Here is a 16,727-nt window from a genome sequence, read left to right as displayed (position 1 = left end):
TAATAAGTTCTCTAAACTTGATTGAAAATAAAATCAAAGCGGCAATGGTATTACCGATGACCCTGAAATGACAATACCCAACTTGTCGCTATCTTCATTCTAATGTTTCCAACAAGTTCGGCGTCCGCTTTGCGTGCTGTGTTTTTGGACACATTTATCCAATATTTTCTGTCTTAAATCGCTGAATTTTAAAGAACAGTGCGGGCGCATGCTTGATTTTGTTCATATTCACAGTGTTATGTGAAATTATTAACCCATGATTGCTTGGTGAAAGTTATTTTCGTGTTTGAAATTTAGGCGTAAACATCGACTCTTACGAAAGCCAACACACTTCTGGGTCTATGATTTTTAACAGGTAAAGTTGTTCCTCCGTGTGCTTTTTATTAATTTAAATGCTCAAATTAGATTAAGTGTGTCATAATCTTGAAATATGCGGTGATATCGTGTCCCCAGTGTTTTGTGAAACGTCAAATTTTCCATTTGTTTACCATGAAATTCGTGTCAAATGGACGGTTCGTATTGCGACCATTTTAAAGACATAATTATGCCAGCCGAGATCAGCGAAGCGTTTGTTATTTTACTTCTTTATCGTAAATATGACAGGCACGACACGGCGATGGACTGAAATGACTCTCGATCGCACATTTCACGGTTCACTAGTTTCTTGAATGTTTGTCTTATTTTACAAATGTCTTGGCATTTTGTTGACATAAATGAAAACGTACGTGCTTATAGGTTAATCGAACTCATTCATCCTTCTATATTCTATACTATCGAAATCGATTTTAAATCCTAATTGCAATCATTATTCTTTCTATGTTGTACTTGCCCACATTAAAATGCTTTTTATCGTAATTTGGGGCCATTCGTTAAACTGAATGTTCAAAATATTGAACACCATTGTTTTGTTTTTATGAGATCATTATTTTTGTATATGTATCAGTTTTAATTGTACAGCATATAAGCACTACCATTAGTTGATTGTATCAATTTTACAACATGGGTATACTTAATTGTATAACATACACATTCATTAGTCATATTTTGTATATAGGTCAGTTTAGAAAAATGCATTGTAAATTACATTCAAATCCAATCGATGTGATAAAAGTTACCACAGCTTATTTTTGTGGACACAATGCTACAGGCACATGCTAAATATTTGTATAGATGTATATTTTAACTCTAACAGTGCTAAATTCTGTCAACACTTGATATAAATGATAAAATGAGCTTTGTGGAACATTGATGATTGCATATAATGATCACAAACACCTATGACTAAAGAACACACTGTCAATTCATACTCCAATTCAACACCCTATACTGTCTTTCATATTAACATAACAATGTGTAGATCACTATTGTAGCATCAACCAACCCAACAAGAGGATTGTAGCTGTAGCATTGATATATCGGTAATTTTATAGTAGGTACTCCCTATCGTCAGAAAAACCTCATGAAATAAGCCTGTAAGTCACATTTGTTTATGTAGAAATCACAATGACTGTACTTTACACTAATTTATACTGCATAAGATAATAGCGGCATGCACACGCACGCGCGTGAAAACGTAGTGTGCGTGATGTCGCGTAGCAAAGATCGTGTGCCTAAAGTTGCATAGCGAACAGCGGAAAGAGTGAGGTTAGTCGCGTCCAATCTTTCACGCGTGCCACATGTCAAATCGTTTTTTAGCGACCCTTACACGCACAATCTTTACCGCGTGCTCAAGAGCGTATGCGCCAGATGCATTATTAAGTTCTGAAATGTTTTGATGTAAATATTCTGAGAATTTTATAGATGATTACTGTTAATATATAATATTATATCCTTTATATATCTATTATAAACAAATCAAGCTACAATACAAACAAACAATAGTTTTTTATGAAAAATACACATGATTCGATCGATGACAGCCGCAAACACAATAATAGCCGACAGCGGGAGGTTTGTTTTGTCCATTGACAATTTTGCTCCAGTGTAGACAACCTGAAGGAAAATAATTATAGGATTGTAATAACATTATTTTTGAGGGACAAAAAAGTTGAAAAAGGTCCAAAACCATTAGTTTATAAAACAAAACTTAACATAACCTATTCTAACACAAAAATAAATGAAAACCTTTTAACGTAAAGCGTGGCCGTTTCGAGAACTACAATATTGACAATCCTTTCATAATATATCGCAGCGCCACGACGGCGGCCATGACACTTTAACTGATAATTTTCGCACTCTATGTCGCAAAGCCCACTGCAAGCGACGGGGCGATGCGCGCACAGTTTTCATTTGTTTTTGGGTTACAATAGGTTGTGTTAGGTTTTGATTTGGTTTTAAATCTCAAACGTCCACAACCAACAAACCTTATTTCCTGGATCAGGGACTATTTCGTGATTCGTTCTGCTGCTGCCCTCTCTCAGAATTCCATATCCATAGAAATATATATCTGACTAATCATAAAAGAATTCGTGCATGTGGTATTTATTGTTTTTTTCTTCGAAAAAGTTGAAAGTAGGTATATTATGTTGTCTATGATTTATATTTTTGACAATTCAATGCGTGTGTTGGCCATTCTGCAAGCGTCTTGGTGATGGCTGAATTCTGACAACCGCCATTGTAACATATTCGTCCTGTCCGTCAACTATTATTATAAGTACATTGCATAAATTGGTTTGGAATACAATTATTGTGATTTCTACGTCATAAAAAATGTGACTTATGCGCTTTTTTTTGACGATATGGAGTACTATAACTTTACCGAGATATTGTTTATATTTGCTTCATCCTAATTTTGTCTGTGTTTTTTGCGTTCATAGTTTTTGACATTTAATAAACACTTTATTATTTCACATTGCATTCGCATATGTCTGATAGCTGCTGCGAAATAAAATCTCATTTGGTTTTATAGGACGAAATAGGAGAAGCCTACATTTAGCAGATATTTTTCATTATTGATGTAATATGCAACAGGTTAATTCTTTGAGATTATAAAGCTAGCTGGTACAGGGGTGCTGATTTACGTGTAATCACTCCTGTTTAAAAATAAGAGAAGTGTTTGTAAATTATATTGTTTTTCTTTTGGCAGGTTGGCAACATGTCGGATATAGTGTACCCGCAGGGTTGCCGCCCTGTGACTGACGACCTCGGGCCAGATGAACTCGTTCGCCGACTAAAGGTACAGCAATAAATTCTCTTACAATAATAGTATAATTTATTATTTTACATGACTATTGTATTGTCCCAGAGGTGAGTGTGCTTCAAGAGAGTATTTGCTGATTTCATCATAAAATTAATCAGATTCCGGTGCACAATTTTACAATTAATAAGGCTTTATCTACTGGAAAAAATAATGTGTACAAAGGTTGTCGAAGAATTAAAGATCTTTATTCATTTTTGGCGACGCGGTTGTTATATTTCTCAAAATATGGCAGCTCTGGGGTGTAGCGTAGACTTCCCTCTCCAGAAAGAGTGGTGAGCCGGCTTGGTAGCTGCTTCAGTATGACCTTTGCGTCCGTTTGAGATGGACGCTCCGCTGTCAAATCCCGCTGCCTACGAGATGCATTCAACCATTCAGTTTCTCAACCAGGAGGGAGTCCACCCTGTTGAAATGCATCGTCGTCTCACATCCAATTATGGTAATGTGATGAACCAGCGGAATGTCAGGAAGTGGTGTACTGAGTTTTCGAGTGGTAGAACGTGTGTTCATGATGAGGGGAGAGGAAGACGGTCCTCAGTTGGTGACGTTTTGTTGAAGAAAATCAGTGATAAAGTCCGTGAGCTCGCAATTTTGATCCCAGACGTCAGTAAGTCGACCATATAAACGATTTTGAGAGGAAAATTGGGTTGTGCAAAGGTGTGCTCGTTGGGTGCCCAAAATGCTGACGGAAGCTCACAAACATAATTGTGTGAAAAGCGCTTGGGTCTTTTTGAACCTTTTGTCCTCCGTCATTCTACTCACTCATACCTGGCGCCGAGATATTTCCATCTTTTTCATCACCTGAAGCAACATTTGGCCGGAAACGAGGACGTGGAGGAAGAGTTGAGAACATTTGTGTGGACGAATGTAAGCGAATAATTTTCCACCGTGTTCCACCATCGTGTCTCCGCAATGACTGCCATCACATATTTTTAGCAATATTAAGATGAAACGCCATAAATAGATTGTTCCCTACGAATGATCGGTAATATAAACATTATATATGTAAATAAAATCAATGGCACGCGTCTGTCTTCGATGTTCCTGCTTCTAAATTTTGTGGTTATTATCATAATTTTACATACTGGTGTGCACGCGCATGGATTCGCTGGCACCAATAGTGTGTAAATTGAAATGAAAATGCTAAAATGCCGATTGTCTCGCCAATCTCATTCTTCAGGCGTAAGCGTCATTGTATGGTGCTATTTGATAGGTTGTGAAAATTGGTAAACGTCAAAATGCTCTACGCGTTTGTAGTTTGTATTTTTCTGCCAGGTTCGCCACTACCGTTCTACTGCACAGGCGCAGATATCCCACAAATTCCAACTATTGAGTGAAAGCTCAGAAGCCGAAGAACTTTGTTTATCCACGCATGCAATATTGCAACTTGCATGACAATATGTGTTTACACATACATTTTCTTATTATGGCGTTAGTACATACTGTCAGCAGTAAATCTATTCATGTGTAAACGGGCTATTAGCACCTGTCAGTGAGTGGAGTGTGGAGATCAGAGAAAAGGAGCACACTTATCAGGTATACTTACGGGAAATAAGAAGACAATTCAATATTACACTCGCATTTAAACTGACAATAATGACTGTTTGATAACGTGACATAAAAATTATTTTTGTCTATGACTGAACTAAGTAACTTAAATAATAATCACGAGATACAGTTATTTTTTATTTTTAAAAATAATTTATAAATATATCTGATTGAACCCAATAGAAATTATTTTTTTAAATCATCATATTTATCTATTATTTGCTTAAAACGGTAGTCGTCGACAATAAACATATCCATACAGAGTTTAGGCTGTTCGCCTATCGCTTATAAACTCCATACAAATTTCCAGACATGTCTGACGTCATGTAAGTGTCGGGCCATAAAAAATAGACCTGGGATTATTTCTCTTCTAAAAATACAGTAGGTAATTAACCAGTATGTTTTATTTGTTAAATTTTTCATATGAAGACGAATGAACTATATATTATGTACGCTTTGCTGCATGTAATATATCGAAGTTGCTAAACCTGGAAGGTGTAAGGGAGATTTTAGAAAAAAAAAATATTTGTTCGGTTGGTTAGGTTATTGAGAATGTTATCTTCAGCGTCACAAAAGTGTATTAGCGAGGCTGTTCTAACATCACTCAACATCCAATAAGTGATATATGAGATAAATATATTTCATTTATCACTATGTGTTCAGGCAGTTAATTTTATTATCACAAAAAGTTAACAGTCAAAAGTCTTTTTATCTTTTAACACCCCCTCTCTTGGCTATGTTAACTTTTAGAGCGAGATAGAATATTTCAATTACATATTGAAAATTGAGATGTGAGATGCGACTATTTTGAAAAATAATTTACGTTACTGGTAACGGCCGCCACCTCAATTTATAATTCCCTGCGAACTGTCAAATATCAAGTGGCGAGTAGTAACATTTATTTTTAATAATATATACTGCAATGACATGACTAATAAAATTGTAGGTTATGTTGATATGTTCAATTGTTATTTGACGTTTCAATACAAATTTTCGGGGTTCAGGTGGAAGAACCATAGATATGCCTGCACAAGTATCTCAGATAGGAGATGTATTTTACGCACAGGCATACCAACTTAAATTTTCATCATGTTACGAATTACCAATAAATTATGGTAGATAACTGCCTTTTGTATTGAATTGCTTCCGTATTAATTTGGACCAATAAAAATAAAGGAAAAGTTTTACCGTGTTGGCTGTTAAGAATAGCTTTGCTGCAATACTTATTCTGGTACGAAGTTACAACTTTTTTTCAGAAGGGTAGTTAGTGCAAAATGTATGAAGAAACCAATAAATTTCTTATTTCAAATTGCTCTCTTATACAGTTGGAAATCATCACTTGAGCTCTTCTGGCTTGGCGCTTTTGATATCATGGTCAGTGCTTCCCATCTGATTATTGGACAGGAGCACATTTGTGATCAAGAAGGGGGTGGGCACCTAGTTTCACAACAAAACTTCCATAATTTTACTACAATTTTACTAATAATAAATTGTGTATTTTTAATCAAACAAACAGCTTTTTTGACGATGTGGGCACCTAGTTTCACAACAAAACTTCCATAATTTTACTACAATTTTACTAATAATAAATTGTGTATTTTTAATCAAACAAACAGCTTTTTTGACGATGAATATGAAGCAAACAAAATTGGGCCTGTTTAGAAAAATATTACTTTTTATCTGAATTTACAAAAAATATAAGAGAAATAGGACTTACTTGGCGTTGGATGTAGTGACATCAATTGGCTAAAATAATAAATGAAAGCTCGACCGGTAATGCACTATACTGCATTTTCATTTGTTTTGAAACAAGTGAGTCACTTTTTCATTTGTTCCTTTTGATTCTTTCATTAAACATGAACTAGCAGAGCCAGCTGCCTCGCTAGACCTTGCAGGTTGCTTGGCGTCCTAATTAAATAGAAATAAGTCTAGTATTTTAATAAAATGATTTAAAAGTCTAATCACCATGAAACCCATTGACTCAGTACGTTAATTACTTTATGTATTGTACGACAACATCTTCTTGGCTACGTGAAGGAAGGCGCTGTTATCGACTAAATGGGAGGAGCTTGTTAGTTTATAATGGAAGTGCGGTTAAAAATGGGAGGAGCATTTTAGTTCACGGTTTTAACACGTAGCCAAGAAGATGTTGTCATAGAGTAGTTGGTAGTTTGGATAGTCATAGTTTTTTTATAAGAATGGATTTTTGCTTAATTTGTCGTACATTTAGATTATTGCAGTACAAATTATACGCTTTGTTTGTTCAATGGAGGAAGATCCCATTAGATTGAAAAAATGACTAAAAACTATTTCTCGTAAAGATATTACCACTCTGGTGGGGTGGGTCCATATGCTTTGCTTAGGGAGCAAAAATTTTATTTTTAAATTAGTAAGTACTTAATATACTAATGACTAATTTCAACATGCTTCATTTATTATTTAACAAATTATCTGGATGAGGAAATAAAAATGTTATTATTTTTATCACGTAAAAAATGGGGAAAATATAATTCTCATCATAAGTGTAAAATTGAATTGATTTTATTAACTATTAACGACATTACCATGGAGTGTCTGGCTTCAAACAATCCGGCATGTAACATGGATTATTCCGGTATTTTATAATAATATATCCTATATGATCACACGAAAGTCAAGAAAATGTATTCTAAAAATATTAATTATATTATGTAGTAGGTACTTACTTATAGTACCCAATTATGGCATAAAAAGGTCATAATTGACTATAATTATGTATTTTACTTAGAGGTGATAAAAGATAAAATAGCAAACAACATGCGTATTGTCATTATTTACAATATTAAATAAGAAGAAGCATTAAGTATTGCAATTTAATTATTATTAATAAATATAAACATGACATAATTACTTAATGTACTTTCCTATATTAAGTCTAAAATTATTTATTGATAGTAGTATTAAAATTCTCCATTGTTATTCGAATTTGTCGTAATTAAGTATGGTGCCTTTAGCATAGTGGTCTATGTGCATGGCCGTGAAACCCAAGAGATGCAGGTTCGATTCCAGCGGGATGGGGTGTCTTACTTTTTCAATTTTCTATTGGTTATAATATATTTTCTCAGAAGAGTTTTCAAAATTATGGATGTTCAATAATAATTAGAATGTTACATTCTTAAATCTAGTGAATTATTCGTTGAATATAAAAATAGTTAATTTTAATGTCTTCATTGGTTATTTATGCTAATAAAAATGTCACATTGTTCAATGTTTTCTCTGAAATTCTAAATTTTAAAATATACTGACACATCAAAGTTTATAATCGGTTTGCGAAAGAAAATATGACGATCAGTCTTCTATTAGTTTGAGAGCTGATGAGTTCCAGTGTCATGTTTCTAGACTATATCGTCTCTGTTCTGGCAGAACACACTAACTGGATAATACTAGTTTTGAGTAATTTGACTTTGAAGTTGTAAAAACGTTTGAAATAATGGTCTATCATGTAAGTTTATTAAGTGATCGTAGAAAGGATGACTTTAAAATAAACACTGTTTATATATTAAGAAGGTTTCCAGACGGTAAAGTTTGAAATGAGGAACATTTTGGTACTAACTCAATTCATGTCATTTTTTCGAATTAGTGTCTTCTGCCAGAACAGTAACGATATTTTCGTAGTAATTAGTAAGGAAATATGCAATTATTTCTTGTTAAAACTCACACTTACACCTATGTGCCAATATCATATTTAAATAGTTTTATAGAATAATATTTGTGATATGAGGCATCTAATTCCAAAAAGCGATAAGTCCACATTTGGTCAAAATCGAGAAAAAAAATACGCACGTATTCTTTGTATAATTTTACACAATATGTATTGATCAATAAATTCCAAAACGTGACATAACCCTATGAAAAAAACATATTTTAAGTCTCGATTTAATACAAAAAGCGCCAAGTCCGTGTTTCATATTATTTAAAGCTTGGTTGATTTCGCGCGTGTTTAAGTCAACCAATAAGGGAACGTTTAATATTGAAAAGGGCGTCTCCCATGCCGTAGCATCTGGTAAACTCATGACAGTGCCACGGAAATATGTGCCTTATGCGGAGTAAATTAAAAAGTGAAGTACAAATAGCGCTAGGTCCAATTTTATTTTGCCTATATTTATTACATTTAAGAGTTTATCGGCTGAAAAAAATTGCCATTTGGTTCTAATTTTGACATAGAATACAACGAAGAAAATAATCTCACGCTAAAACAAATAATTGAAGCTTGAAACACAAAAACGTTGTTTCCCGAAAATATTGAATTGTGGACTTGTCGCTTTTTGTAATTAGACGCCTCATATATTGATTATATACCTAGAAAGTATTAAGCGACATTATAATTAATTTGCGGTAGATAGACGGAAAGACGCGAAATACTATGGCGACGGATACAAAATGCGTTTTAAAAAATGCTATATGTCCGATTGTGTAAAGTTTTAAAAGATTATCTTTGATTCAAATTGAAGTAATTTCAGGACTCCAAAAATCGAATAAAAGTGCTAAAAAATAAACAAAGTGTCCTTTAAAAAAAGAAATTAGTGTGTACTCCAAAATGTTTTAGGATAATAATATAAGGAGATAATTAAAAATAGTTCATGTTTTTATTTTTTGCGAATATTCTTCCACAAAATAAAAGTTTTAATTAGTAGTAACTAAAGAATACTACAAATACTGTATCATACACAAATATACTGTTGTGAACCCCTGATCATAATGTATAATCTGTATTGCAGACTTTGGCCCACACCCTCCAAGGTTTAGGGCAGGATGAAGGGATGTACCAGCAGTACATACCCCTGGCGCTGCATCTGGCCGAGGAGCACTTCCTCTGCCACCAGTCCAGGGATGTCCAGCTGCTCATCGCCTGCTGCATTGCTGATGTGCTCAGGGTTTACGCCCCGGAAGCACCTTACAAGGAACAGGATCAAGTCAAGGTATTTAAAATAGGAATTAAAATTCGAGTAATTATGTCTGCTTTGATCATCTGTCGATGATAAATTTACATTTTATTTACGATTGAAAACGATTGAGAAATCTTATAGTATTCGCTCCTCTGCGACGAGCCCGAAATGTCAAGGATAGAAGGAGGAAGAACATGCGGTGAAAACCCAAAAATTTATTACGATAACATGACAACCGTGAAAGTCTCACACATTATGTTTTAGTAATATGCAATTTTGTCATATCTGAAATATCACATGCCCCAACAGATTCACAAATTATTGAAAACCATTACTTACTGTGATATTGATAAAATTGATAATCTCTGTGACCACAAAACAATAATTAATAACCACTTTGTTTTGCCATGAATAATGTTTGATAAGTTACCATAAAGTAAACGAAGAAATGGTAAAAGTCCTTGAATTTAAATATAACTGTTTTGTTTTTCGTTTGCTGTAAATTTTCTGTGAACCTGTCTTCTGAAATATATAGATCGTTTTATTTTTCTACCTTCATCATCATCATCTATAATCCCTTTCCTCTTTGCAGACGATATTCCTGTTCCTCATCAAGCAGCTGTCTGGTCTGCGTGACCCCAAAGACCCCGCCTTTAAGCGGTACTTCTACCTGCTGGAGAACTTGGCCTATGTGAAGTCATTCAACATGTGCTTCGAGCTGGAGGATTGCCAGGAGATATTCTGCGCCCTCTTTGCCCTCATGTTTAAGATTGTCAAGTTAGTAATAATTGATTTTGTTACATTTACACAATATATTATTTACCTACCCAGAATGCTGGAAGACCTACCATTAAAGCATTAACGCAGACTTTGTTTGCATCCTTGAGGGCAAGAGAAGATCTGGACGGCTGAAACTAAGATGGCTGGCTGGATTGCGCCATAGGGGATTTGAGAATTCTCAAATTATTTAAATATACTGGGATGTGAAAAGTTTCTAAAGGAGACCATGGCCCGTTTAAGAGTGTCGACCCAAAAACGATGATGGTTCGCGAAAATCTATATAGTTATGTATCTTTCAAAATAATCATGTTTCTTTCTTTGTTAAACTTTTGAGATATAGACTCTCAAAATGGTGTTTTATGTCAGCTTAATCTATAATCTATGATCTTAATCTAGAATCTATGCAATCACATTTAGCGTACTAAAAATATAAATTATCTCTCAAAAAATTTAATATGTTTATCTAATGTGTATTATTTTGGTTGTTGAGATGTGCGAATGAAATTTAATTTAATTGTTCAATCGTTTTGGGTGTTTCGAAAAGGCGAGTTGGCAACACGCGATGTGCATGATGAAACAAGGCAAAAAATCAGTCGGAGCAATTCTTATTGGGTGGATAAATGGTAGAATAAGTAAAAATTAAATGACCATTTTTGTTCCTTAGCAAGCATAATATGCTGGTTCTCCAAAACATTTACGACATATTATTAACTTTTTCGGGGAATGGTTTTTTCCACAGAACAGATAATAAATAGAATACTGATAGGCAATATTCAATACGCCGCATGGTGAAGCAGGCTTTTGAATGTGTGAGTGTCCTACGAAAATGAAGCACGCATTATGCACGCGCAATAGTGTGTGTAATACACCAACATTAAATGAGCGTAAATGCATAAACCGAGAGCAGTTTTTAGTATTCGACATAAAACATATTCTTAACACGTGTGTAAGTTTAACCCGGATTCTTCCTTACTCGAGTCGGTTACCTGCTATCGCCTTACCCGTTCCCTGGTTTTTTCCCATTGGGTCTTTGCACTGGATTAGATAAACTTTGAATAAGGAAGGAAAGAAGAAATTTTTGGTAGCTCTACCAACTCGGCCACCGTGGGTGCTGTATAAAATAGCTTAATATGTAATACAGTAAAATATAGTATTGATGAATTGGCAAAAATTATTTATGTCAGTTCTTGTAAATGTGATAAGTACACAATAGTCACTTTTACACTACTATATAAAAGCATGCATATAACAGATAATGTAATACCCCGTTTACACGTGCATAGCTTTACTGTGCACAGTAAGAAAATGTATGGGGAAACATTTATTATCCTGCAGTTGGCAAGATTGCTTGCATGAATCAAACAAGTTTGGAAGCTTCCGAATTGTGATGATTTTTTACGCGAAATGGCGAACCTGCTGGTAAAAAACGAACTACTCATTTGAGGTTAACCGATTTTCAATACGTCCTGTCAAACAATAGTAGTATAAAATGACAATGTCGCGTCTCGCTTACTCTTGAAGTATGAGATTGGAGAGGCAGTCAGCACTTTTACGTGTAAACAGTTATTGTCATGATAGTTTAAAATAAGCACTATTGCCGACAGTAATTCCATGCACGTGTTCAGGCGCTATTAAGTTGATGTGATTTTTTGATATTATTAGAAAGGTTTTGCCCTTTTATACAGGGGAACTTCTCTAGTTTGCATGCATATAATCGGTACACAAAGTAATTAAAATCAATGAATATGTGGACTGTAAAAATAAATCGGTAATTTTCTTTATACGCCTACGTACCAGTCTGAAAAATTATACATAAATGTAGCTTTCAAATATTCTGTAAGTGGGTGAATGACTAAGAATACGAATGTTTCTTTCTGCAGCGATGAGCACTCGTCGAAGGTGAAGTCGTTCATGCTGGACGTGCTGTGCCCGCTGATCACGGAGAGCGATGTGGTGTCCAACGAGTTGCTGAACATCGTCCTCATCAATCTGGTGGAGCCCAACAAGAAGGAGCGAAAGAACGCCTACTTCCTCGCCAAGGAGCTCGTCGTCAAGACCAGCGATACACTCGAACCCTACATTCAAACCGTAAGAAACATTACCGATCTCATTAGGCAGGTGACATATCGGTTTCATCAGAGTTCTGGCGACAAATAATATTTTAATGTTTGCATTGGTTATTGGAATAGATTTATGGACACAGCTTTCCGTATTTTTCTGTATGCCTAATCGTAAAGCACACGGTCCTACAAGTTGCAACAAATTAAAGACACACAGCGCTGCAAGTTACCGTGTTCGCGATGTGGATACTAGGTCGGTTTGGCTATGTCAGATGTGCATAGCATTGCCTATGCAAAGACTGAAATGTGAGGTGAAATATCAACATTTGAATGGTGTTATTATAAAACTTACTCGAGATTGATTGAGATTTTCTTCAGACTATTAACATTTAGCCTTTTTTTAAATTGCTTAGAAACTGCCGTCACACAAATGAAGGTAAGAAGTTCTTTTGGGTTAATTTACCGCTAAAAAGTCTCATGGTCGTGTTAAGGTGCATTTAGACCAAGCGAACGAATGTTCATTCTTCCCCCACTCCTTGCCAAAAAGCGTTTACGTCGAGAGAATTTCGCTGGAGTGGGGGAGAATGAACATTCGCTCGCTTGGTCTAAATCAGGCCTTAGGATTGGTTGCAATGTACAAAACTTTGAATCCATTACATCACTTGTTCCTATGGTAACAAGATGGTATCAGTTTCAAAATAATTTAGTGGAATATACTCTTTAGATATTCTCAACTGGGCTATTGTACCGTTTCGAGGGTTGTATATATTATGTAAAAGCTTGTGGATTAAGCTGACTTATTTGTTTCATGTATTTAATTATTGTTGTTTCTGTTTGTCTACAGTTCTTCAACCATGTTTTGATCTTGGGCAAGGAAGAGCGGATGCTGCCCATCTGCAGCAAGGTGTACGAACTGATCTACGAGCTGAACCAGTGCTGCCCCAGCGTTCTGCTCTCTGTCCTGCCACAGCTCGAGTGCAAACTTAAAAGTGCACACGAAGTTGAGAGGCTTAGTGAGTGCTTACCTACACTTACCTACTCACCCTGCTAACAAGCTTATACCGAAAGAAATATTTAATGCAGGATTATTATAATCGGAATATTGTTTCTTTATGTCAGCGTATTCTGCGAATTTTCTTTTCATTTTGCCACTTTTCTTCAATATATTTAATTTGAATGTGGATTAAATGGAAAATCTTTCATTCAGACATGCTCAATAACTATGTTATATTTTTCTTCCCATAAAATGTAATTTTCACTCCAATCCAAGTTGATGGAAGCTTCACTAATTTCCTGCCAGGTGAAATCCAAGGGAACAGGGGAAATCCAAATTTAAAACAATATTAGAGTAGATTTATTGAAACAGTTAAATCCATAGATTATGTTACCTGATTTTCGTCCGAGAACATATCGTGGGTATTCTGCGAAAAAGCACTAAGTCAAAATTTTGCTGTTTTGACTTAATAATGAGGTAATCTTATTAAGAGTACGCTCTATAGTCTACAAAAACACACACAGTCATATCTATAAAACTGGCGAAGATAATTTATGTTATAAGTCAAAAAGACATACATCAATTCAGAGAAAAGGCACTAAAGGGACTTAGTGCATTTGCTTCTCTCATTCTCAGGCTATATTCACAAAATTCTGCGTGCGAAACTGCACTAAGTCATACTCAAAGCAATATCGCAGAAAGGAATTTGCCTTTTATATATATAAAACAAGTTAAGACCGTCCAAACTTTCAAACTCGATTATTTCAAAACTAGTATTTTTGACTTAATGCTTATTCGCAGAATACCCACGATATTGGTAATCGTCAATTCAACTGTCACCGATCGTCGACGGAGTTGTCTGCCAAAATAGGAATTATTCTACTTAGGCCGTAAGTCTAGGGAATTCAAAATGACATGTCACGATCGTGGGAGGCGATCGGGGCAAAAGATATTTAAGGAATATTTAGACGAACCATCACAAATAATCATATGTCAAATGTGCAAGTCATTTCTCTCAGTTGTCGATCTATTGGTTTATACAAACTGCCTTGTTTAATTTCAATCTGCCATTTACAAAAAAATAATTTTGCTCTAGCTAGCAAATGAACCACACTAAAAACATAAAGAAATACTATGATAGGACTATAGGATGTTTTAATTCTAAATGTTAACATTTTCCTTTATTATAGTCTAACTCTTTGGTTCTTTACACAGTGTGAATTAATAACATTTACTACATATCAAAGCGGTATACTGAATTTTATTATTGCAGGCGCTGTTGCACTACTGGCTCGCATGTTCTCCGAGAAAGAGTCGACGCTGGCGCGCATGTACCCACCACTGTGGCGAGCTTTCTTGGGCCGTTTCAATGACATTGCTGTACAAATCCGCATCAAGTGTGTGCAGTACTGCATGCACTTCCTCGTGCATCACCCGGACCTGCGCAAGGACATTACAGACACCCTCAAGATGAGGCAGCACGACGGGGAGGAACAAGTCAGGTATATGATGCACGCCTCACATTGATCCACTTTGACAACACCAGCAATGTTTATTGACTTTTTCACCAAACTCAGATGATTGGCCTTGCGAATAATTGCAAATATTTACACTCTCTGAGGTATTTCAAATTTCATCAATAAATGCCTACCAACTTTGTAATTTAAGTCAACTGATGATTTATAGCTGAGTTTGAATCCCCTTTTTTGTATCATTGACTAAGGCTAAAAAGCATTACGTCCATGTTATAAAGACGAAAACTGCAAGATGTCTACTTCCTAGAAGCGGTCACAATTATCCTGATACTGTTTTCTAGAATTCAACAAAGTAATAAAGATAAAATAATATTCCATCTTCTCAACAGATATGAAGTGGTAATGGCGATTGTGTCAACGGCTCAGCGCGATTTCGAAGTGGTCTCTCAGTCGGATGACCTTTTGGACTTTGTGAAGGAGCGCACCCTCGACAAGAAGTTCAAGATCCGCAAGGAGGCCATGGCCGGCCTCGCCATGATCTACAAAAAGCACCTCATGGACCCCAATGTGCCGCAGGCCACCAAGAAGGCCGTTATGTGGATCAAGGATAAAATACTCCACGGTAAGCATCATAGCAATGTGTAATAAAAATGTGCTTGTATCAAAGCAGTTATTTTAACTCCCGTGTCTAATTTGAAGCAGTGGGGTATAGGAATAGGAATAAACAAAATATTTTTTTTTTTACTTGTGTCGCCTGCGAAAAAATGGATAAACTAGCCCTACTGATAAAATGGTCGTCCATCAGTGTCCTATTCTTCTTCTTCTTCGATGGCGCTACAGCTCAAGTCGAGCCCTGGCCTCCACCGCTGTCCTCCAGCCGGAACGGTCCTCCGCACGTCTCTTCCAGTTCCTGATTTTTAGCAGCTGGTTGGCATCTTTGTAACATTATCACCCCATCGTGTGCGTGGTTTTCCCACTGGTCTTTTCCCCCTGGTTTTCCTTCGAGGATCTTCTTCGGTATCCGTGACTCAGGCATGCGCTGGACATGGCCTGCCCAGCTTAGCCTCTGGAGTTTTATGAAGTTGGAGAGTTTTGAATCTTGGTATAAGCGGTATAGTTCCGTATTGTACCTAATTCTCCACTCCCCACCATCATTCATGGGTCCGTATATCCGCCTAAGGATCTTTCTCTCAGTCCTATTCTGTGTGTTAAATTTATAATATGCACATTCGGATTTGTTTAGCTAAAGAATTCTTCACAGAACTCTGCATTCGGGCCTTAGTTCTTTGACTAGGTCTTGCATTTAGCTTGCAACAGATCTGTCATTTTTCATTGTATGTATAGTAAAGTACATAACATGATGGCTTTAGGCTTAGGCCTTCCACTCATGGGAATATTCAAAAAAGACTGAAACTAAAATACCAGCCAGTATCTAGCTAATGTATTTCAATGGCGGCTCGCTGACGGTAAGACTGGAATCTCTGTTTCAAAACGTTCAAGACCGAAACCGAAGAGACGCGACATGCCAGTCTCCCAGTCTCAGTTTCGAGTCGCCCATAAAACAGTGGTGCCAATATCAGTAGATTCGATGAAAAATCATATTTTCTTACCAAAATTGGTAGCACTGAACTGAACTGAACAAGCAATAACAAGTCAAAAGTTAAAGATGGGCGAACCGATTTTTAATTTAAAATTTGTGGCAGAAGTTGAAAAATCCCCTGCCTGTATAATTACAGGCTGCCAGAATAT

At 35.9% G+C, this 16,727-nt stretch overlaps 1 protein-coding gene across 1 annotated transcript in view; it reads left to right on the top strand.

Annotated features, from left to right (window-relative positions):
- Nucleotides 1-101: 101 nt before the first annotated feature.
- Nucleotides 102-16,727, top strand: part of pds5 (cohesin associated factor B pds5) — a 37,268-nt gene continuing 20,642 nt past the window's right edge. Inside the window, exons 1-8 of the mRNA XM_085961180.1 lie at nt 102-355; nt 3,086-3,175; nt 9,502-9,702; nt 10,262-10,446; nt 12,330-12,537; nt 13,354-13,522; nt 14,777-15,005; nt 15,368-15,600. Coding sequence (XP_085817306.1) covers nt 3,095-3,175; nt 9,502-9,702; nt 10,262-10,446; nt 12,330-12,537; nt 13,354-13,522; nt 14,777-15,005; nt 15,368-15,600 — 1,306 coding nt within the window. The 5' untranslated portion in view covers nt 102-355; nt 3,086-3,094. The remainder of the gene's footprint in view (nt 356-3,085; nt 3,176-9,501; nt 9,703-10,261; nt 10,447-12,329; nt 12,538-13,353; nt 13,523-14,776; nt 15,006-15,367; nt 15,601-16,727) is intronic.

Source organism: Rhyacophila brunnea, unplaced genomic scaffold (assembly GCF_057557595.1).
Source record: "Rhyacophila brunnea isolate RB1 unplaced genomic scaffold, BYU_Rbru_1.0 scaffold_12, whole genome shotgun sequence".
Lineage (NCBI taxonomy): Eukaryota > Metazoa > Arthropoda > Insecta > Trichoptera > Rhyacophilidae > Rhyacophila > Rhyacophila brunnea.
This window is presented reverse-complemented; position numbering and strand designations above follow the sequence as displayed.